General features: G+C 45.6%; 1 protein-coding gene across 5 annotated transcripts in view; it reads left to right on the plus strand.

The window, feature by feature from the left end:
• ppp1r42 (protein phosphatase 1, regulatory subunit 42) overlaps positions 1 to 23,970 on the plus strand; it is a 223,005-nt gene that overhangs the window by 196,644 nt on the left and 2,391 nt on the right. For 2 of the 5 annotated variants that reach the window (XM_070875368.1, XM_070875377.1), the window contains exon 11: positions 13,835 to 13,936. The exons of 2 other annotated variants lie outside the window; for them this stretch is intronic. In XM_070875368.1, coding sequence (XP_070731469.1) covers positions 13,835 to 13,906 — 72 coding nt within the window. In that variant the 3' untranslated portion in view covers positions 13,907 to 13,936. Of the gene's footprint in view, positions 1 to 13,834; positions 13,937 to 23,970 lie in introns of those variants that run through there. One more of the 5 variants, XM_070875396.1, reaches the window with a different exon arrangement.

The raw sequence follows: 23,970 nt of genomic DNA on the forward strand, positions 1-23,970 counted from the left end.
TGAATCCCTCCCTCCTGCACCACTCTTCAAGCCACGTATTCATCTTAGCTATCCTGCGATTCCTTCTCTGACGAGCACGTGGCACTGGTAGCAATCCTGAGATTACTACCTTTGAGGTCCTACATTTTAATTTAACTCCTAGCTCCCTAAATTCAGCTTGTAGGACCTCATCCCATTTTTTACCTATATCGTTGGTACCTATATGCACCACGACAACTGGCTGTTCACCATCCCCCTCCAAAATATCCTGCAGCCGCTCTGAGACATCCTTGATCCTTGCACCAGGGAAGCACCATTCCATCCTGGAGTCTCGATTGCAGTCGCAGAAATGTCTATCTATTCCCCTTACAATAGAATCCCCTACCACTATAGCTCTCCCACTCTTTTTCCTGCACTCCTGTGCAGCAGAGCCACCCATGGTGCCATGAACTTGGCTGCTGCTGCCCTCCTCTGGTGAGTCATCCCCCCCAATAGCACACAAGGTGGTGTATCTGTTTTGGAGGGGGATGACCGCAGGGGACCCATGCACTACCTTCCTTCCACTGCTGTGCCTGATGGTCACCCATTCCCTATCTACCTGAGTAACCTTTACCTGCGGTGTGACCAACTCACTAAACATGCTATTCACGACATCCTCAGCATCGCGGATGCTCCAGAGTGAATTCATGCGTAGCTCCAGTGCCGCAATGCGGTCTGTCAGAAGCTGCAGCTGGATACACTTCCCGCACATGTAGTCGTCAGGGACACTGGACGCGTCCCTGGCTTCACACAGAGCACTGGAGGAGCATGACACGGGTCTGGGCTCTCCTGCCATGACTTAACCCCTAATTAATTTAATTTGGCAACAATGTCAAAGGTTTCTTACTGATAAAGGAAAAGAAAAAGAAGAAAAATTACTCACAAATCACCAGCCAACCACTTACCCCCTTGGCTGTGACGTCACCCTTCGATTTCTTTTTACTTCATTTTTGCCTTCTCTCCCTGTTGCAGCTGCACCAGCTGGCTCCTTCTCCGACGTTGGGCTTTTTATGGACCTCCCCCGGACTACTGCTCCTCTTCTGACATTGGGCCTTTTATCGGCCTCCCCCAGACTCCCGCTGCTCGGATTGCCGCTCCTCCTCCGACGTTGGGCCTTTTATGGGCCTCCCCCGGACTCCCGCTGCTCGGACTGCCGCTCCTCCTCCGACGTTGGGCCTTTTATGGGCCTCCCCCGGATTCCCGCTGTTCGGACTGCTGCTCCTCCTCCGACATTGGGCCTTTCATGGGCCTCCCCCGGACTCCCGATGCTCGGACTTCCGCTGCTCCTCCAACATTGGGCCTTTTATGGGCCTCCCCCGGACTCCCGCTGCTTGGACTGCCGCCCCTCCTCCGACGTTAGGCATTTTATGGGCCTCGCCCGGACTCCCGCTGCTCGGTCAACATAAGAACATAAGAAATAGGAACAGGAGTAGGCCATACAGCGCCTCGAGCCTGCTCCACCATTCAATAAGGTCATTGCGATCTGATCATGGACTCAGCTTCCGCTCCCCATAATCCCTTATCCCCTTATCATTTAAGAAACTGTCTATCTCTGTCTTAAATGTATTCAATGTCCCAGCTTCTACAGCTCTCTGAGGCAGCGAATTCCACAGATTTACAACCCCCTGAGAAAATAAATTTCTCCTCATCTCTGTTTTAAATGGACGGCCCCTTATTCTAAGATCATGCCCTCTAGTTCTCGTCCCTTCCATCAGTGGAAGCATCCTCTCTGCATCCACCTTGTCAAGCCCCCTCATAATCTTATACGTTTCGATAAGATCACCTCTCATTCTTCTGAACTTCAATGAGTAGAGGCCCAACCTACTCAACCTTTCCTCATAAGTCAACCCCCTCATCTCCGGAATCAACCGAGTAAACCTTCTCTGAACTGCCTCCAAAGCAAGTATATTTTTTCATAAATATGGAAACCAAAACTGCATGCAGTATTCCAGGTGTGGCCTCACCAACATCTTATACAGCTGTAGCAAAACTTCCCTGCTTTTATACTCCATCCCCTTTGCAATAAAGGCCAAGACACCATTGGCCTTCCTGATCACTTGCTGTACCTGCATACTATCCTTTTGTGTTTCATGCACAAGTACCCCCAGGTCCCCCTGTACTGCGGCATGTTGCAATTTTTCTCCATTTAAATAATAACTTGCTCTTTGATTTTTTTCGGGATGTAACTGAATAGCTGCAGGACATTCTGAGGGGGAAGGTGAACAGCCAGAGGGCGTGGTCCATATGACATAGGTAGATAGAGGAATGAGGTCCTGCAGGCAGATTTTCGGGAGCTAGGAAAGATATTAAAAAGCAGGACCTCAAAGGTAGTAATCTCTGGATTATTCCCAGTGCCAAGTGCTAGTGAGTACAGAAATAGGAGGATAGAGCAGATGGAGAGATGGTGCAGCAGGGAGGGCTTTAGATTCCTGAGGCATTGGGACTGTTTCTGGGGGAGGTGGGACTGGTAACGGTTGCACCTCAACACGGCTGGGACCAATATCCTCATGGCGGGGGAGGGCAGGGGTGCAGGGGGGAGGGGGGATTACTCGTGCTATTGGGGAGGGTTTAAACTAGCTTGGTAGGGGGATGGGAACCTGAGAGTAGATTTACATAAGAACATAAGAATTAGGAACAGGAGTAGGCCATCTAGCCCCTCGAGCCTGCTCCGCCATTCAATAAGATCATGGCTGATCTGGTCGTGGACTCAGCTCCACTTATCCGCCCTCTCCCCGTAACCCTTAATTCCCTTATTGCTTAAAAATCTATCTATCTTACTCCAGGTGTGGCCTTACCAATACCTTATACAGTTGCAGCAACACCTCACTGCTTTTGTACTCCATCCCTCTCGCAATGAAGGCCAACATTCCATTCGCCTTCCTGATTACCTGCTGCACCTGCAAACTAACCTTTTGGGATTCATGCACAAGGACCCCCAGGTCCCTCTGCACCACAGCATGTTGTAATTTCTCCCCATTCAAATAATATTCCCTTTTACTGTTTTTTTTCCCAAGGTGGATGACCTCACACTTTCCGACATTGTATTCCATCTGCCAAACCTTAGCCCATTCGCTTAACCTATCCAAATCTCCTTGCAGCCTCTCTGAGTCCTCTACACAACCCGCTTTTCCACTAATCTTTGTGTCATCTGCAAATTTTGTTGCACTACACTCTGTCCCCTCCTCTAGGTCATCTATGTATATTGTAAACAGTTGTGGTCTCAGCACTGATCCCTGTGGCACTGATTTCCAACCGGAAAAGGACCCATTTATCTCAACTCTCTGCTTTCTGTTCGCCAGCCAATTCTCTATCCATGCTAATACATTTCCTCTGACTCCGCGTACCTTTATCTTCTGCAGTAACCTTTTGTGTGGCACCTTATCGAATGCCTTTTGGAAATCTAAATACACCACATCCATCGGTACACCTCTATCCACCATGCTCGTTATATCCTCAAAGAATTCCAGTAAGTTAGTTAAACATGATTTCCCTTTCATGAATCCATGCTGCGTCTGCTTGATTGCACTATTCCTATCCAGATGTCCCGCTATTTCTTCCTTAATGATAGTTTCAAGCATTTTCCCTACTACAGATGTTAAACTAACCGGCCTATAGTTACCTGCCTTTTGCCTGCCCCCTTTTTTAAACAGAGGCGTTACATTAGCTGCTCTCCAATCTGCTGGTACCTCCCTAGAGTCCAGAGAATTTTGGTAGATTATAACAAATGCATCTGCTATAACTTCCGCCATCTCTTTTAATACCCTGGGATGCATTTCATCAGGACCAGGGGACTTGTCTACCTTCAGTCCCATTAGTCTGTACAGCACTACCTCCCTAGTGATAGTGATCATCTCAAGGTCCTCCCTTCCCACATTCCTATGACCAGCAATTTTTAGCATGGTTTTTGTGTCTTCCACTGTGAAGACCGTAGCAAAATAATTGTTTAAGGTCTCAGCCATTTCCACATTTCCCATTATTAAATCCCCCTTTTCATCTTCTAAGGGACCAACATTTACTTTAGTCACTCTTTTCCGTTTTATATATCTGTAAAAGCTTTTACTATCTGTTTTTATGTTTTGCGCAAGTTTACCTTCGTAATCTATCTTTCCTTTCTTTATTGCTTTCTTAGTCATTCTTTTCTGTCGTTTAAAATTTTCCCAATCTTCTAGTTTCCCACTAACCTTGGCCACCTTATACGCATGGTTTTTAATTTGATATCTCCTTTATTTCCTTGGTTATCCACGGCTGTTTATCCTTTTCCTTACCGTCCTTCTTTTTCACTAGAATATATTTTTGTTGAGCACTATGAAAGAGCTCCTTAAAAGTCCTCCACTGTTCCTCAATTGTGCCACCGTTTAGTCTGTGTTCCCAGTCTACTTTAGCCAACTCTGCCCTCATCCCACTGTAGTCCCCTTTGTTTAAGCATAGTACGCTCGTTTGAGACACTACTTCCTCAGCCTCAATCTGTATTACAAATTCAACCATACTGTGATCACTCATTCCGAGAGGATCTTTTACTAGGAGATCGTTTATTATTCCTGTCTCATTAACCAGGGCCAGATCTAAGATAGCTTGCTCCCTTGTAGGTTCTGTAACATACTGTTCTAAGAAACAATCCTGTATGCATTCTATAAATTCCTCCTCCAGGCTACCCCATTGCAATTTGATTTGACCAATCGATATGTAAGTTAAAATCCCCCATGATTACTGCTGTTCCTTTTTCACATGCCTCTATTATTCCCTTGATTATTGTCCGCCCCACCATGGAGTTATTATTTGGGGGCCTATAAACTATGCCCACCAGTGACTTTTCCCCCTTACTATCTCTAATCTCCACCCACAATGATTCAACATTTTGTTCATTCGAGCCAATATTATCCCTCACAGCTGCCCTGATATCATCCCTTATTAACAGAGCTACCCAACCTCCCTTCCTTTCCTGCCTATCTTTCCAAATCGTCAGATACCCCTGTATGTTTAATTCCCAGTCCTGGCCACCTTGCAACCATGTCTCTGTAATGGCCACCAAATCATACCCATTTGTAATGATTTGTGCCGTCAACTCATTTACTTTATTTCTAATGCTGCGTGCATTTAGGTAGAGTGTTTTCATCCTAGTTTTTAAATCATGATTTTTAGTTTTTACCCCTCCTGCAGCCCTTTTATATTCAGTGGCCCTTTTTGTTTCTTGCCTTTGGTTTCTCTGCCCTCCACTTTTACTCATCTCTTTTCTGTCTTTTGTTTTTGTCTCCTTTTTGTTTCCCTCTGTCTCCCTGTATTGGTTCCCATCCCCCTGCCATATTAGTTTAACTCCTCACCAACAGCACTAGCAAACACTCCCCCTAGGACATTGGTTCCGTTCCTGCCCAAGTGCAGACCGTCCGGTTTGTACTGGTCCCACCTCCCCCAGAACCTGTTCCAATGCCCCACGAATTTGAATCCCTCCCTGCTGCACCACGGCTCAAGCTCATTTAGAAGAGAGAAAAGCAAAGCAGGAAATGGAAAGCAGAAAATTAGTAAGCGAGTTTGGAAAGCAGAGGAAACAAAGGCTAGAAAATAGACAACAATGCAGTTTGGCAATGCTAAATGGTATATAGTAAGTATTATGTCTGTGATGTACTTATGAATGACTCCACGAGGCAATGTGTTGTACTCAAACTGTAGTGACCTTGGTCTTTTTTTCCAAACTCCAGAATGAGGTACAAGCATGGTGTGCAGCCTTTTATACTGGGCCCTGCCACCAGAGCAGGAAACCCTGGTCTCCACCAGTTGCACCCTCTAGTGGTGCCAGTATGTATATACACAGTGCAAATCTTGGTAAATCAGGTAAACAAGTCTCCATCTTATGCAACCACACAGTGACTACACAGAGAGTACATCCATAGTCTGCATATACAACATCACTCTCCCCCAAGTCCTTTGTGCCAATTATCTTTGCACTATGTGCTCTGGCTTAGCTCTCCCCAGACTTAAGTGCCAATAGCCCTTGCACCTTGGCTGTGCTTTGGCTTGGCTCTCTCCCTGTTAACCCCCAAGTCCTTTTGCCACAACGTTGGGTGGTGGTTACCAGATTAGATAGTTTGATGATGCAGTGGAGGTTCCAGTGCGTTCTGGGTGTTATCCATGTGTGTATCCATGGCTACATACATCCATTCCCCGCCCCGTCCCCCCCGCCCCCCCCCCACGGCGAGATCATGCAGCTGGCCCGTTACATTAACATACAGGATCGGACAGAGTGCAAGTACAAAAAAAGGAAGAAAAATATATTTTTTACAGTTTGTATTGTGACACCTTAGTTCAGTGACTTATATTTGTTACATTTTACAGTCGTGCGCCAGGATTGGATAGATTGCATTCATGGTTCAGTCATGGTCAGTACTGAGGTAGCAGTACAGGTATGCGAGGAGGCTAGCTCCAGAACAACCGGACGGGGTCCTAGTCATCTGATGGCGGCGCTGTGCCCCCTGCTAGTGAGGTGGGTATGGTTCGCTCACCTAGCCAGGACTCAGGGCCTTTGCCGTTGCCTAGTGGTGGGCAGTGCCACAGATGTGTGTGGCCTCCCTGACCTACTTTGAGGGCTGCAGAGTCTTCTGCCTGCTCTCTAACGGTGTTGGGAACCTGGCTGTTCCAGGTCCCGTTTGGGGAACTCATTCATTCTGACCTTTCGCTCCCAGACATGGCTGAGGTAGCGACTGGGTCTGGGGGCTGCGCCGTCTCCACCGGGGTGGTGGGCAACAGCAGCCGACTGCGCGTATTGGCGCCATTTTCGTTTCCAGGTCCGTGACGAATAGTGCCATCGGGTGCCTGCCGCGTGGAATAGACCTGGGGCAGGGTATCAGGATCAGTGCCTTCACCCTCCTGAGGTCACTCGCTTGCTACTTTTGGGAACACTCTATTCCCGACATCTCACAACAGCATTTTGTTCTCTATATTAGGAATGGTACTGACAATTCGCAACAACATTTTGTTCACAATCTTAATCGGTTCGTTACATTGATTGCCATGCATACAATGTCTCTTTAAATTCAGTTGGTTGCAGGTCCCCTTTAAGAGAACCCTGCTGGCTTTACCCCAATCAAATCCTTTGTTAGACACCACATGTTGGTCCCTCAGGGTTGCACCTCGTGATATTGCCACAGCCATCTTTTTTTTCAGCCACGCTGCACCTCGCTACAGCAGGGACGCCATCTTGCCTCTGTCCTCGAGGTCGACTGCCTTGATCCTTCTCTCCCACGATTTTGCCACAAAAGCTGGAAGAGTGCCTGTGAATTCGATCTTCCTCCCCAGGAGTCCTGCCACTGAAGCCGGGAAGATACTTTTGGATCATTCCGGTCAGATCATTGCCACGCAGTCATGATGGACGGTCTGTGCCTCAGGTGCTGCGCTGGTCTGTTCTCTGGTCCCTGGCCCAAGCGAAGGTGAGGTTTTGCTCTGCCTCTGAGCATGGGGGACATTGATTGCTGGAGTGAAGAGGTCTTCCCATTTCCACTGGATCTTCCCCATCCACCTTCTTCCGCGTAGCGTTGGACCATCATCCGCAACAATCCACAGAGGTAACTTGTGCAGCACGCCATTATGGATTACATTTACATCCGCACTACCAAGGACTGGGATCAGCTCCTTGGGGTAGGTGCGCAACTTTTTCTGTACTGGAACCAGCTCGGGTTGTTTTTCGTTCCATAGCCTCTCGAAGGCATCCTGGCTCATCACTGACTGGCTCGCTCCCTTGTCCACTTCCATGAAGACTGGAACGTCGTTTATCTCGACTTCCATCTTCACTGGAGGACAATCGGTGGTGCAGGTATGCACTCCATACACTTTTTGGGGCTGAGCTGCCTCTCTGGCCAAATCATCATATTCCCCGCTAGATTCAAAGTCACCTACCGACTCCTCTGCTAGATGGTGAGTCATATTTCTTTTACATATACGCTGGAAGTGGCCCTTCATGCTACAGGCCTTCATGGGTGCCAGCAAGTCCCTGATGAGGCGGTAGACCTCGGGCCCACAACTGGTCAGCGGTATAGCCTTGCGCTTCTCCGCCAATGTGTCCGTCTCCCCTGCCAGGTCGTTTGCTACGAAATATTACTCGAGCCTTTCCGTGAAGGCATCCCAATCATCACGCTCTGTGAAGTCTTTTAGTGTGCCAAAGATAGCCATGATCGTGTGAAAGTCCTTATTCTCGTCGCCAGTTATTATGTCTGTGATGTACTTATGAATGACTTCACGAGGCAATGTGTTGTACTCAAACTGTAGTGACCTTGGTCCTTTATTCCAAACTCCAGAGTGAGGCACAAGCATGGTGTGCAGCCTTTTATACTGGGCCCTGCCACCAGGGCAGGAAACCCCGGTCTCCACCAATTGCACCCTCTAGTGGTGCCAGCATGTATATACACAGTATAAACCTTATTGATAGTACATGAGGTAAACAAGTCTCCATCTAATGCAACCACACAGAGAGTACATCCATAGTCTGCATATACAACACTAAGGAGTTTTGGAAATAAGCCAGATGAGCTAAGGGTACAGATAGACACATGGGAGTATGATATTCTTCTTCTTAGATGGTCCCTCGTATCGAGGATGACTTGCTTCCACACCAAAAAAGGATTAGTTCACAGGTGTTTCAATGAAGGACCTGACATTCCAGGTCCCGAACTACATATTGAAGCATGCAAGATGCCTGTGCGTGGATTTCTTTAACATGTGGTGGCCGTTACACACCAGCCACCACATGGGCTCGACAGAGAACATAAGAACATAAGAATTAGGAAGAGGAGTAGGCCATCTAGCCCCTCGAGCCTGCTCCGCCACTCAACAGGATCATGGCTGATCTGGCCGTGGACTCAGCTCCACTTACCCGCCCGCTCCCCATAACCCTTAATTCTCTTATTGGTTAAAAATCTATCTATCCGTGATTTGAATACACTCAATGAGCTAGCCTCAACTGCTTCCCTGGGCAGAGAATTCCACAGATTCACAACCCTCTGGGAGAAGAAATTCCTTCTCAACTCGGTTTTAAATTGGCTCCCCCATATTTTAAGGCTGTGCCCCCTAGTTCTAGTCTCCCCGACCAGTGGAAACAACCTCTCTGCCTCGATCTTGTCTATCCCTTTCATTATTTTAAATGTTTCTATAAGATCACCCCTCATCCTTCTGAACTCCAACGAGTAAAGACCCAGTCTACTCAATCTATCATCATAAGGTAACCCCCTCATCTCCGGAATCAGCCGAGTGAATAGTCTCTGTACACCTCCAAAGCTAGTATATCTTCCTTAAGTAAGGTGACCAAAACTGCACGCAGTACTCCAGGTGCGGCCTCACCAATACCCTATAAAGTTGCAGCAGGACCTCCCTGCTTTTGTACTCCATCCCTCTCGCAATGAAGGCCAACATTCCATTCGCCTTCCTGATTACCTGCTGCACCTGCAAGCTAACTTTTGGGGATTCATGCACAAGGACCCCCAGGTCCCTCTGCACCGCAGCATGTTGTAATTTCTCCCCATTCAAATAATATTCCCTTTTACTGTTTTTTTTTCCCAAGGTGGATGACCTCACACTTTCCGACATTGTATTCCATCTGCCAAACCTTAGCCCATTCGCTTAATCTATCTAAATCTCTTTGCAGCCTCTCTGTGTCCTCTACACAACCCGCTTTCCCACTAATCTTTGTGTCATCTGCAAATTTTGTTATACTACACTCTGTCCCCTCTTCCAGGTCATCTATGTATATTGTAAACAGTTGTGGTCCCAGCACCGATCCCTGTGGCACACCACTAACCACCGATTTCCAACTCGAGCTAGGTCTTGATCCAGTGGCAAGGATTAACCAAGACGACTGGAGACCAGCTCTGCTGCATGGATCTAGTGCGCACACATATTGCAGTGAGGGCTGGCCCTTGCTGCCCCTGGACCCTCGCCTCTTCTGGGCCCCGAACTCATGCCTCTCCTTGGCCCCGATCACGTCGCTCTACAATCTCTCGCTGCTCCTTCGCCCCGACCTCGCTGCTACTCTGCTGCTTGCCACCTCTCCTGCTGTACCTGCCCACTCTCCAATCAGCAACCTTGATTTTGGTGACGTCCAATTCAGTCACCCTGCTCCAAGTCATTGCCCTCCTGCACCAGCTCGCGCTGCTCCCTGAAGTGGCACAGCTGCACGCTGCTCCCGGCATGATATTATAGCTATTATTGAGACATGGCTGAAAGAAGGACAGGAATGGCAGCTCAACATTCCTGGTTACAGGGTTTTCAGATGAGTTAGAGAGGGGGTTAAAAAAGGAGGGGGTGGCAGTATTGGTTAAGGAAGCAATTACAGCTGTGAGAAGGGATGATATGTTAGAAGGATTATCAAATGAGGTTAAATGGGTTGAACTAATAACAACAAAAGAGGCAATCACATTTCTGAGGGCGTACTATAGACCCCCAAACAGTCTGAGGGAGATAGAAGAGCAAATTTGTAGACAAATTTCTGACAAGTGCAAAAACAATAGGGCAGTAATCGTGGGGGATTTCAATTACTCTAATATTAACTGGGATACTATCAGTGTAAAAGGAGAAGGCACAGAATTCCTAAATTCCATTCAGGAGTACATTTTTAGCCAATACATAGCAAGCCCAACAAGAGAGGTGGCAGTTCTGGATTTAGTTTTCGGAAATGAAGCTAGGCAGGTGGAAGGAGTATCAGTGGGAGAGCATTTTTGTGTTAGTGATCACAATTCAGTTAGTTTTAGCATAATTATGGATAAGGACAAAGATAAAACCAGAGTAAAGGTTCTAAATTGGGGAAGGCCAATTTTACACGGTTGAGAAGTGATTTAGCAAAAGTGAACTGGAAACAGCTTCTTGAAGGTAAATCAGTGTCAGAGCAGTGGGAGGCATTCAAGAGGGAGATACATGGAGTTCAGGGTTAACATGTTTCCACAAAGAAAAAGGGCAGAACTGCCAAATTTAGAGCCCCCCTGGATGACAAGGTGCATACAGGGTAAGATAAGGCAAAAAAGGGAAGCTTATAGCAGATATCGAGAGCTCAATACTGCAGAAAGCCTGGAAGAGTATAGGAAGTGTCGGTGTGAAATTAAGAAGGAAATTAGGAAAGAAATTAGGAAAGCAAAGAGAGGGCATGACAAAATACTGGCAAGTAGAATCAACGAAAACCGAAAGATAGTTTATAATTACATAAAGAGCAAGAGGATAACTAAGGAAAGAATAGGGCCTATTAGGGACCAAAGTGGTGATCTATGTGGAGGTGGAGGTAGAGGAAGTGGATAAGGTGCTTAATGAATACTTTGTGTCTGTCTTCACAAAAGAAGGGGCCGATGTCGACATTGAAGTTATGGAGGAAGAGAGTGAAATATTGGATGGGATAAACATGGTAAGAGAGGAAGTATTAAGGGCTTTAGCATCTTTGAAAGTAGATAAATCGCCAGGACCAGATGAAATGTGTCCTAGGCTATTAAAAGAAGCAAGGGAGGAAATTGTCTCAGCTCTGACCATCATTTTCCAATCTTCACTGGCTGCAGGAGTGGTGGCAGAGGATTTGAAAACTGCTAATGTTGTACCATTGTTTAAAAAAGGAGGAAGGAATAAACCGAGTAATTACAGGCCAGTTAGTTTAACCTCGGTGATGGGAAAATTATTGGAAAAAATTCTGAGGGACAGGATAGATCTTCATTTTGAAAGACACGGATTAATCAAGGACAGTCAGCATGGATTTGTTAAGGGAAGGTTGTATCTGACTAACTTGATTGAATTTTTTGAGGAGGTAACAAAGAGGGCTGATGAGGGCAGTGCATTTGATGGAGTCTACATGGATTTGAGCAAGGCTTTTGACAGGGTCCCACATGGCAGGCTGATCAAAAAAGTAAAAGCCCATGGGATCTGAGGGAGAGTTGCAAATTGGATCCAAAATTGGCTCAGTGGCAGGAAGCAAAGGTTAATGGTTGACGTGTGTGTTTTAAGACTGGAAGGCTGTTTCCAGTGGGTTTCCACAGGGCTCAGTACTCGGTCCCTTGCTTTAGACTGCAGGAAGATATCGATGAAATGGTCAGTTGGGCAGAAAAGTGGAAAATAGAATTCAATCCGGAAAAGTGTGAGATAATGCATTTGGGGAGGGGCAACAAGGCAAGGGAATACACAATAAATGGGAGGATACTGAGAGGTGTGGAGGAACAGAGGGATCTTGGAGTGTATGTCCACAGATCCTTAAAGGTAGCAGGACAGGTCGATAAGGTATACGGAATGCTTTCCTTTATTAGCTGAGGCATAGAATATAAGAGCAGGCAAGTTATGCTAGAACTGTATATAACACTAGCTAGGCCACAGCTTTACTGCAATTACAGGAAAGATGTGATTGCACTAGAGAGAGTGCAGATTTACGAGGATGTTGCCATCTGGAAAACTTTAGCTATGAAGAAAGATTGGATCGGCTGGGGTTGTTTTCTTTGGAACAGAGGAGGCTGAGGGTTGACCTTATTGAGGTATATAAAATCATGAGGGGCCTCGATAGAGTGGTTAGGCAGGACCTGTTTCCCTTAGCAGAGGGGTCAATAACCAGGAGGCATAGATTTAAAGTAGTTGGTAGAAGGATTAGAGGGGAGATGAGGAAAACAAATTTCGCCCAGAGGGTGGTGGGGGTCTGGAACTCACTGCCTAAAAGGGTGGTAGAGGCAGAAACCCTCATCACATTAAAAACGTTCTTTGATGTGTACTTAAAGAGTTATGACCTACAGGGCTACAGACCTAGTGCTGGAAGGAGGGATTAGGCTGGATACTCTTTTTCGACCAAAACGGACATGATGAACCAATTGGAATCCTTCTGTGTCGTAATTTTCTATGATTCTTTGATTCTATGACATGGCCCTCGACCGTGTCCATTTCATTTCCCGCACTTCAGCTCTCACCCCTTCCCCTCCCTCCCAGAACCACGATAAGGTTTCCCTCTGTGACACCTTGGTCCACACCTCAATCACCCACACCACCCCCTTCCCTTCCCACAGCACCTTCCCGTGCAAGCGCAGGAGAGACACATGTCCTTTTACCACCTCCCTTTCCATTGTCCAGGGCCCCAAACACTTCCAGGTGAAACAGCGATTTACGTGTTGTACTTGCAATTTAGTATACTGTATTCACTGCTCACGATGTGGTCTCCTTTAGATTGAGGAAACCAAATGCAGATTGGGTGAGCGCTTTGCAGAACACCTCCGTTCAGTCCGTAAGCGTGACACCAAGCTTCCGTTCGCCTGTCACTTTAATTCTCCGTTCCACTCCCCTCCCACTCTGACCTCTCGGTCCTTGGCCTCTTATACTGTTCCAACAAAGCTCAACATAAGCTCGAGGAACAGCACCTCAACTTTCGATTAGGCACTTTACAGCCTTCTGGACTCAATATCGAGTTCAACAATTTCAGGCCATAATCTCTGCCCCTATTTTTTCATATGACAGTTGTTGATGATTCTGCCATTCCCATTTACACCTTTTCTAGATGTTTTATTTCTTTACTTGTTCCATTACCATCTCCTTTTACATTGTACTATCATACCTTTTGTCATTTAATCACTCCTGCCTTTGTCCCTATCATAGACTTTCCCTTTTGATCTTTCCTCCCCCCTCCACTTTCTCTGCTTCTGCACTTGCTTAAAACCTGTTACATCTCTAACTTTTTCCAGTTCTGACGAAAGGTCATCATCCTGAAATGTTAACACTGTTTCTCTTTCCACAGATGCTGCTTGATCTGCTGAGTATTTCCAGCATTTCCTGTTTTTTATTTCAGTTATTACTTGCCCTGGTAATTACTAATCTCTACTCATATTGTTTCTTTCAGCACCCTCTCAATAGGCGCCCTCTCAATAAGACATTGGAACTGCTGAGGGGTGGAACTTGCGCCCACTGGTGATGTGATGGTGGCCATACCGCAATTTGTGGGGTCAGTTCCTTCATATATTGAACAGGCTGGGAATGCTACTCCTGAGTTTTATGGGAGAATTATATGGGGATGGGGGAAATGTGAAAGCCTGTTGCTGGAGGATAAAAAAAGCCTGCAGCAAATAAAGTGGCAGCAGTTTCATGGAGGGAAAGTAGGTAAGTGATTTCTCCTGCAACATTTGGCATAATTTGAATTTGCACTGTTTTCTTATCTCACTTTCTTTGGTCTATTGTAAGAAGAGTTTCAGAAGAGGCAGCAATATTTCCATGTGCCCAAAGATTTCATGGCAGCTTCATTACAAGTGCCAGCAGCCCCAACTAGTTTTCTCGCAGCAAAAAGACCAATATGCAAAGCACATAATTTCTCAGATGCTGACCTGCAGGTGCTAATGAAGCAGATGGGGATGTGAAGTGAATGTTAATTGAGCGGTCAAATGAGGTAGCCAGTAAATGGAGTCACAAGAACCATGTGGATAGAGGTGGCAGTGGATCTGAATGCCATCTCTCTTACACCCAGGACTGTGGACTAGTTCGAGAAGAAGTTGAAATAGTTCTTGAGAGCAGGCAAATTGAGAACTGCCACCTTCCCTTATACACTTTGGCACCACGAATCCCCATCCACTACTCACCCTCACTTCTTCAGTGGAATGCTAAATCATCATGCACAGTACACCTTGGATCTGTGGTTATTTAACTCTGGAACTTGAATTTGGAACTCCACGTGCAATGCTTTCGTGCTTGCATCTCCTTACAACTCCAACCTCACGTACAGGTTCCTTCTAGCACTTGTCCTCACTGTAACATTAGCTGCCTGCTGGTACCTGGGTGATATCATTCAGATACCTACCTTCACCAACATTGCAGGTTTTGCAGGAGAAAATGGGGTGGAGTAAATCCCTGACAGTAGGCAGCTCGCTCCTTATCAGGAGTATGCAATGCAGATGCTGGGGAGGAACTACACTTTAGCTGTCAGCAATGGAGAGGTAGGTGAGTGTGTGTAAAGCATTGCCAGCACCTGCTGCAGGTTCTCAGTGTACCCAACAGGCAAAAACTCCAGAAGATTACTGTCTATATCATTCCTCTCTTTCCGTGGCACACGCCCATTCTTAGTTCCTTTCCTCCTCATCTGCAGATCAGTTGCAGCACAGGGAAACTGAGGACACTGGTCCTGCAGCTTCTGGCTGCAGACCCTCATTTTCACCCCTGTATCACTCATCTTCCCTTTCACACTCACCATTTCATAAATTTTCATCCAGGGAGAGAAAGTTAATATGAAAGAGTAATTAGCACCGGGAGAGTCACAGAGCACAAAGGAGCTGAGGAGTTGAAGAGAACTCTGCCATTCCTGAACATAGGTTGCAGACACGGCTACCCTTGGGTAAGGAGTCAGTTGACACAGATATCACGGGTCCTGCTCTGAAAATGATATTCGACAACCATCACACCTATATGGAGGAATCTCCTGAGATGCGCAGAAGATGGCAGGGATTATGATGGATTCCACTGACCTAATGTATAGCAACATCGTGGAAGAATAATTTATTTTGCAAATATCAATGGAGTATGTATTATATTCATTGCAATCTACTGCTGTCTGCCCTGCAGACATCACCTAGGACAAGTCGGTGTCTCCTCATTAGAATCAGACTGCAGTCCTTGAGGCTAGGAGAGGGGTGGGGTGGGGATAGATGAGAGAGTACTTATCTTCCAGGTTTCAAACACTTAAGGCCGAGTTGTAAGAGATCCACTCTTGGGGCTTTCTGCATCATATGGGAACCATTAAAACAGCCTTCCTATTGATAAGTGACCATCTGCCCTCTGAGCCCAGCATAGCAGGAATTCTCCAATATGCTGCAGCTCTCTCTCAGGATTGCAGCTTATGCCAGCTCACCCATCAGTCCCCTCAGAGCCAACTCAAGTGGAAAATAGGAGTCAAAGCCAGCCTCCCCGGGAAACTGCAGCACAACGGGTTCTTCCTAAGACTCCGCTGTCATGAGACAATGGCCACCACAGTCCCAAAAGGCTCGTCGTCCACATGTGTAGCCAACCATTTCTCATGACACTGGCGCTCAGTTTGAATCTCGAAGAAGCACTAGGATATGTCATAGGAAAGCATGTCTAGGCATTCAGGAGAAGCATAGTGATAGCTTGTAGTGAATTAATACGGAATGTGTCCTTGAGAACTATCATTGAAGATATGTGTATGTATGAATTGGCCCTGTTGTTCAATGAGCTACACTCTGAGGTATTGTTGACGGGATGTGGCATGATTGGTTTGTGAGACCCCAAAAACAGATGTATTCATATGAACATAAGAACATAGGAGCAGGAATAGGCCATTCGGCCCCTCGACCCTGCTCCGCCATGTAGTCCTTACTACTAGGGGGATCAAGGGATATGGCGAGAAAGCAGGAATGGGGTACTGAAGTTGCATGTTCAGCCATGAACTCATTGAATGGCAGTGCAGGCTCGAAGGGCCGAATGGCCTACTCCTGCACCTATTTTCTATGTTTCTATGTTTCTATTCAATAAGATCATGGCTGATCTGATCCTGTCCTCAACTCCACTTCCCTGCCCGCTCCCCATAACCCTCAACTCCCTTATCGTTCAAAAATATGTCTATCTCCACCTTAAATATATTCAATGACCCAGCCTCCACAGCTCTCTGGGTTAGAGAATTCCAAAGATTCACGACCCTCATAGAAAAATTCCTCCTCATTTCTGTTTTAAATGGGCAACCCCTTATTCTGAAACTATGCCCCCAGTTCTAGATTCCTCCACAAGTGGAAACATCCTGTCTGCATCTACCCTGTCAAGCCTGCTCAGAAGCTTATATGTTTCAATAAGATCACCTCTCATTCTTCTAAACTCTAATGAGTCTACGCCCAACCTGCTCAACCTTTCTTCATAAGACAACCCCTTCATCTCAGGAACCTTCTTTGAACTGCCTCCAAGACAAGTGTGGTCATGCACCAAAGGATTTGAGGAGCCATAAAGGCTGGAGAGATGTTGCGATGAATGTATAATCAGCAGAATGATGTTGAACCAAAGAGAATGGGCCGAAAATTGCGACCTCGCCGGGTGCGTACGAAGTATGCATGACTGCGGCGAGGCTTCTCAAAAGCCACTTCTCGGGCTACAATGTACAGGCGCTGAGAACCGGCTTTTCCAATCTGTCAAAATTTCTTGAGACAGATTCTATGCATCCCCGCAGAAAGGATATCCGCGCGGCAGAGATTGGGCTATTTGCCCAACTTATGCCCAGCAAATGTCCTTCAAACTTTTACCCCTGGTAAAAGCAGGCATATAGCTTACTTTTACCAGCATAACACTTTTAAAACATAGAAAAATTAAATTTAATCATTCATTTTTATATTAAAATCCCTGCCCATTAAGGTAAGTTTATTTTTAACACGATTAAAACACATTAAAAAAATTCCAAAAATATATTTTTTTCTAAAACATTTAATTACATTTAATTTCAATTAATTTTAAATATGTGAGGTGTTTATTTTGTTTATTATGCTATGTTTCGGTATTTTAGGGGGTTATTCTCATTGATAGCAATGGGAGCCTGTACAAACGGAGCTCCCATTTTTATCAATGAGAATACTAGATAGTGATTGGTGGTCCAGGCCCACGTGGTTTCAGCAGACGCATTCGTACGTGGAAGACATTTTCCCATACGCTACACAGCGAATGAAGGCCTCAGACCGGAATCCTACGTTCCTCCGGGACCAACAGGTAGTTTTGTAGATTTTTTCGGGTCAGAGGCATTCATACGAAGGAAGCCTCCGACCACAATTTTTAGGCACAACCACGAATATGTGCCTAAAAATTTGCTTACGAATTTCTCTGGCAGCCCGGATCGTAGACTTCCGACATGCTGTTGGCCTCCATGTCCTTCTGCCACCACAGCAGTCAGGGCTTCTCCCTCCTGAAATTCTAGTTTCAGAAATTTTTAAATGACCGAGGTATGTAAGGTACAACAAGTAGACACATGTTCATAAACATTCTTCAGTATCCCTCCTGATCTGTCAAAACACCAGAAACAGAACTACAGTAGTCCTCTTGACAATCACTCCAATGTTCAGCAGTTGAAGTTGGCACTCAAAGTAGAATCATGTAAGTGAAAGGTATGCCTTGTTGCACAGAATTCGTCCAGACACTTGTCTGTTTTAAATAAAGCTGACAAACTGGATTTCCTCAGCATAAATCCATTGTGACTGCGCCCAGCAAATCAAGCATTCACATAAAGAATGCATTGCAGCTGGTGATGAGAAATTTGAACATTCATAGAGTGGCATCCCTTTCAATTGACCCATGAAGCTCTCTTCCTGGGATCTCTTCTGGCCTTGTATTTCAATTTTCATTCATGGGATGTGGGCGTTGCTGGCAAGGCTAGCATTTATTGCCCATCCCTAATTCCCCTTGAGAAGATGGTGGTGAGCCGCCTTCTTGAACCGCTGCAGCCCGTGAGGTGAAGGTACTCCCTCGGTGCTGTTCGAAGGATGAAGGAACGACAATATATTTCCAAGTCAGGATGGTGTGTGACTTGGAGTGGAACTTGCAAGTGATGGTGTTCCCATGCACCTGCTGCCCTTGTCCTACTAAGTGTTAAAGGTCCCGGGTTTTGGAGGTGCTGTCGAAGAAGCTTTGGCGCGTTGCTGCAGTGCATCTTATAGATGGTAGACACTACAGCCACGGTGCGCAGGTGGTGGGGGGAGTGAATATTTAATGTGGTGAATGGGGTGCCAATCAGGCAGACTGCTTTGTCCTGGATGGTGTTGAGTTTCTTGAGTGTTGGAGCTACACTCATCCAGGCAAGTGGAGACTATTCCATCACACTCTTGACTTGTGCCTTATAGATGGTGGAAAGGCTTTGGGGAGTCAGGAGGTGAGGCACTCGCCACAGAATACACAGCCTCTGACCTGCTCTTTTAGTCACAGTATTTATGTGGCTGGTCTAGTTAAGTTTCTGGTCAATGATAACCTCCAAGATATTAATGGTGGGTGATTCGGCGACGGTAATGCCATTGAATGTCAAGGGGCAGTGGCTAGACTATTTCTTGTTGGAGATGGTCATCACCTGCACTTGTGTGGCATGAATGTTACTTGCCATTTGCCATAAACCTGAATGTTGTCCAGGTCTTGCTGCATGTGGGCACAGACTGCTTCATTATCTGAGGAGTTGCAAATGTAACTGAACACTGTGCAATCATCAGCGAACATCCGCACCTCTGACCTTATGTTGGAGGGAAGATCATTGATGAACCAACTGAAGATGCTTGGGCCTAGGACACTGCCCTAAGGAACTCCTGCAGCAATACTCTGGGGCTGAGATGATTGGCCTCCAACAACCACAACCATCTTCCTTTATGCTAGGTATGACTCCAGCAGTGGAAAGTTTTCCCCTAGTTCCCTTGCCTGCTGGTCTAGAATATTCGATGTAATGTCTAAGAAAGTTTATGTAAATTCATATACCTATGTTTCTTCAAGCTTCTTCTGATCTTATCTCTTTAGTTGGTGTTTGCCTGAACTCCCAGTAGTATAAAAACTCCTGCAAGATTCAAAGGTCCTGCATTCATGGGGGCCTGGGGCAAACATCCAGGGTAAAAGGGGTAGAAGAGGGTCTGCAGGGGTGTGAAATCAAGCAGAATCCAGAAATGCTAGGTCTCTTCCCCTGACAATGCTATGCGAAGAATTCCTGCTGATGTGGGAAGAATTTCAGAAAGGAGACAAGTTAGCAATTGGTGTAACCCACTGGAATTCCCCTATTCCCACCTGCAGTCTTCTGACAGATGTGAGAGTACTACCACTGTGTCAAGGCTGACATTCCCACTGACCATCCAACTTTCCTTCCTGACCCCCATGCTAGCTAACATGGTAAATGGTTTCCTCTCCTCAGGTACTGTCCCCCCTCTCTTTCAAAATAGTCACATCCTTAAAAAAAGACACCCTCAACCCCTCTGTCCCTGCAAACCCATTTCCAATCTCCCCTTCCAATTAAATCCTTGAATATGTCACCTCCCAAATCTGTGCCCATGTTTCCATAACTCCATGTTTAAATTTCTCCAATCAAGTTTCTGCCCTTGCCACAGCACTGAAGAGGCCCTAAACAAAGTCACAGATGACATATTCTGTGATTGTGATCATGGTGCATTTTCCCTCCTCATTCTTTCTATAGCCATTGACATGATCGATCTCACCATCCTCCTCCAACACCTCCGTTGTTGTGGGACTGTCCTTGCCTGGTTCCATTCTTACCTATCCAATCATAGTCACAGCATCTCCAGCAATGGCTCCTCTTTCTGCCCCTACACTGTTATTTCTGAGGTCTCCCAATGATCTATCCTTAGCCCTCAAATCATCTGCATGCTTGGCAACATCATCCGAAGACATAGGGTTCGCTTTCACATCTATGTTGACAACATTCAGCTCTGTTTCTCCACCACCTTTCTCTACCCCTCTGTGCTGTCAAACTACTTGTTTGACATCCAGTCCTGGATGAGCTGTAATTTTCTCCAGTTAAACAATAGGAAGATTGAAGCCATTGTCTTCAGCTCTTGCCATAAACTCTGTACATTTGCCATTGATTCCATCTCTCCCCCCACTGTGTCAGATTGAACCAGACTGTTTTCAACCTTGGCATCCTATATGACCACAAGCTAAATTTCTGTCTCGATATACCCTCTCTCATAAAGACGACCTACTTCCATCTATGTAACATCTCTTGCCTTTGCCTCAGCCCACCTGCTGCTGAAAACCTCATTCATGTCTTTGTCACCTCTGGATTCAACTATTCCAATGCTGTAATGGTCGGCCGCCCGTCTTCCACACTGTTAACTTCAGCTCATCCAAAATTCTACTACTAAGATTCTGTCCAGTACCAAATCCCAGCACTCCTATCCTTTCTGACCTACATTGACTTCCAATCCTCCAATGCATACAATTTAAACTTCTCATTCTCATGTTTAAATCCCTTCATGTCCTTGCTCCTCCTTATCTTGGAAACCTTTGTAACCTCCTCCAGCCATACAATCCCCCTCTCCTTAACTGTCCTTTCCTCCAACTCTTACCTCTTCGGCATCCCTCCCTCCCTTCAGCACACCTTTGGCAGATGTACCTTCAGCTGCCTAAGCCCCACACTCTGAAATTCCTTACCTAAACCCCTCCACCTCTACTTTCCTTTCCTCTTTTTTAAGACCCTCCTTAAAACCTACCTCTGACCAAGATTTTAATCACACCTCCCAATATTTCCTTCTTTGCCTTAGGCTAATTGAAAAAATAAGGGTAACATGATTGAAGTTTTAAAAATGTAATTAAGAAGATCACGTATATTTATGGAAATATTTTGTGTGGAACCAAGATAGGAAAATGGGAACATGTGAATGTAAGCTAAAGAAGCAAGAAACTAAACTAAAGGAGCAACTTCATGATGTTGGAATAGGTTGCTCCTGTGCCTCGATTTTAACTCTGGGTAGGATCGGTGCATAGGGGGCCAGGGCGAGTAATAAGCTTGCATGCTGAGGCTCATAGAGATTTAGCTCCCAAGCCTCATTTACATATGCAAGATCAGACTCTCACCTGAACCCGGCAGGAATCACTGCCTTACTGCTGGGCGAGAGCTTGAATTTGGGCAGCAGGAGGTCACCTGCCGGAACCCTGTGGTATCGGTCCCTGGCTGTGGTAAGTCCATAGGAAAGCTCCAGGAGGGGAGTCCCATTCGAGGCAATTGGAAGCCCGATACAGGGATGGCCCAAGATTTATGCTCATCCTGGCCCACAAGGAAACTTAAAAAAGAAATAATTAAAGAACTTAACCTTGCTGGGCCCATTCTGACCTGTCTGCTGTTCCCGGCAGGATTTGCCAGATGGGGGAGCCACCACTGCTATCCTGCTTAAGCCTTAGGTCAAAATGGAACATCGGGCCCCAATTATGTCATCAGAGTCTGACCTAGAATCATAGAATGAAACAGCACAGAATGAGGCCATTCGATCCATCATGCCTATGCCAGCTTTTTGGTAGTGTTAGCCAATTAATCACACTCACCTGCTTTTTCCCTGTAGCCCTGTAATATTTTTTCCCTTCAAGTATTTGAATGTTACTATTGAATCTGTTTCCACTACCCTTTCAGGCAGTGCATCAGATCACAACAACTTGCTGTATCAAAAAAGTTTCTTCATTTCGCCTCTGGTTCTTTTGCCAATTACCTTAAATCTGTGTCCTCTGGCTACCAGTGCTTCTGCCACTGGAAACAGTTTCTCTTTATTTACGCTATTAAAATCATTCATGATTTTGAACACTTCTATCAAATATCCTCTTAACCTTTACTGCTCTAAGGAAAACAACTCCAGCTTCTCCAGTCGTTCCACATAACTGAAGTCCCTCATCCCTGGTATCATTCTTGTACATCTCTTCTGCACCCTGTCCAAGACCTTGACATCCTTTCTAAAGTGTAGTGTCCAGAATTGAACACAATACTCCAGCTGGGGCCTAAACAGTGTTTTATAAAGGTTTTGCATAACTTCCTTGTTTTTGTACTCTATTCCTCACATATTAAAGCCAAGGATTCCATATACTTTTTTCAAAGCTTAATTTGTCCTGCCACTTTCAAAGATTTGTGTTCATACACCCCCAGGTCCCTCTGTTCCTGCACCCCCTTTAAAATTGTACCATTTAGTTCATATTGCTTCTCCTTATTCTTCCTACCAAAATGTATAATTTCACACTTCTCTGCAGTAAATTTCATCTGCCATCTCTCTACCTATTTCACCAGTCTCTCTATGTCCTCATGAAGTCTGTTACTATCCATCTCATGTTTACTACATTTCTGAGTTTCGTATTATCTGCAAACTTTGAAATTATGTCCTGTATACCCAAGTCCAGGTCGTTAATGTATATCAAAAGGAGCAGTGGTCCTAGTACCAACCCCTGTGGAGCACCACTGTGTACTTCCCTCTAGTCAGAAAAACAACCATTCACCACTACTCTGCTTTCTGTCCCTTAGCCAATTTTGTATCCATGCTGCCACTATCCCTTTAATCACATGGGATTTAATGTTGCTAACAAGTGCATTATGCGGTACTTTGTCAAAACCTGAAAGTCCATGTACACAACATCAATTGCACTATCTTCATCAACCCTCTCCTGCATATTTAAAGAGGACCCTGCTGGCCTGGGGCGGATGTCCTTTCAGCCTGCAATTTAAAATTACAGTCGCCCATATCGGGTCAGGAAAGAAGTGGTTAACTCCCCCGCTCCATTTTAATTGCCCCATCTGGTTTCGCTGACCTACATTGACGTCTACCAACATCTTGATTTTTAAATTCCCATACTCGTGTTCAAATCCCTCCATGCTCCTGCCCCACCCTATCTCTACCTTTCTGCATCCCTACAATCCTCCGGGAACTCTGTATTTTTCCAACTCTGGCCTCTTGTGTATCCTCCACTTTGTTTGCTCTACCATTGGTGTCTGTGCTTTCAGCTGTCTAGACCCCAAGCTCTGGAATTCCCTCTTCTCCTTTAAGACGCTTCTTAAAATGAACCTCTGGCCAATCTTTTAGTCCCCTATCTTCGTGTCTCCTTCTTTAGTTTGGTGTCAATTTTTTTCTGATTATGATCCTGTGAAGTACCTTGAGACATTTTATGACCTTTAAGGTGCTATATTAATTCAAGTTATTGTTGATTTGTATTCTATAACAGCACTTTTTCTAATGAAACAAATAAGTTTAAGGTATCTTTATACTGCAACTTTAGCATAGCTATGTTCTTTTTACTTAGTATCCATCCTCCCAATGCATTTAATTTTCAATGATTGAGAGTGGAGCAATAGGTGTGAGCATGCTTGTACACAAGTGCAAAGATCTCCACTTGATCCGACATTCCAAATGGTACAGCTCACTGTGAACAGATACTGTAGTTACTGGTCTGAACTGGTTTGCTACTCCATAACTGCAACCTTAGTGTTTTTTTGTGCACAGCAAGTCAAATTTAGGTTTGTGATAGTAGTATATTTACAAACTTGACTCAACA

This window comes from Pristiophorus japonicus, chromosome 1 (assembly GCF_044704955.1).
Source record: "Pristiophorus japonicus isolate sPriJap1 chromosome 1, sPriJap1.hap1, whole genome shotgun sequence".
Classification (NCBI taxonomy): domain Eukaryota; kingdom Metazoa; phylum Chordata; class Chondrichthyes; family Pristiophoridae; genus Pristiophorus; species Pristiophorus japonicus.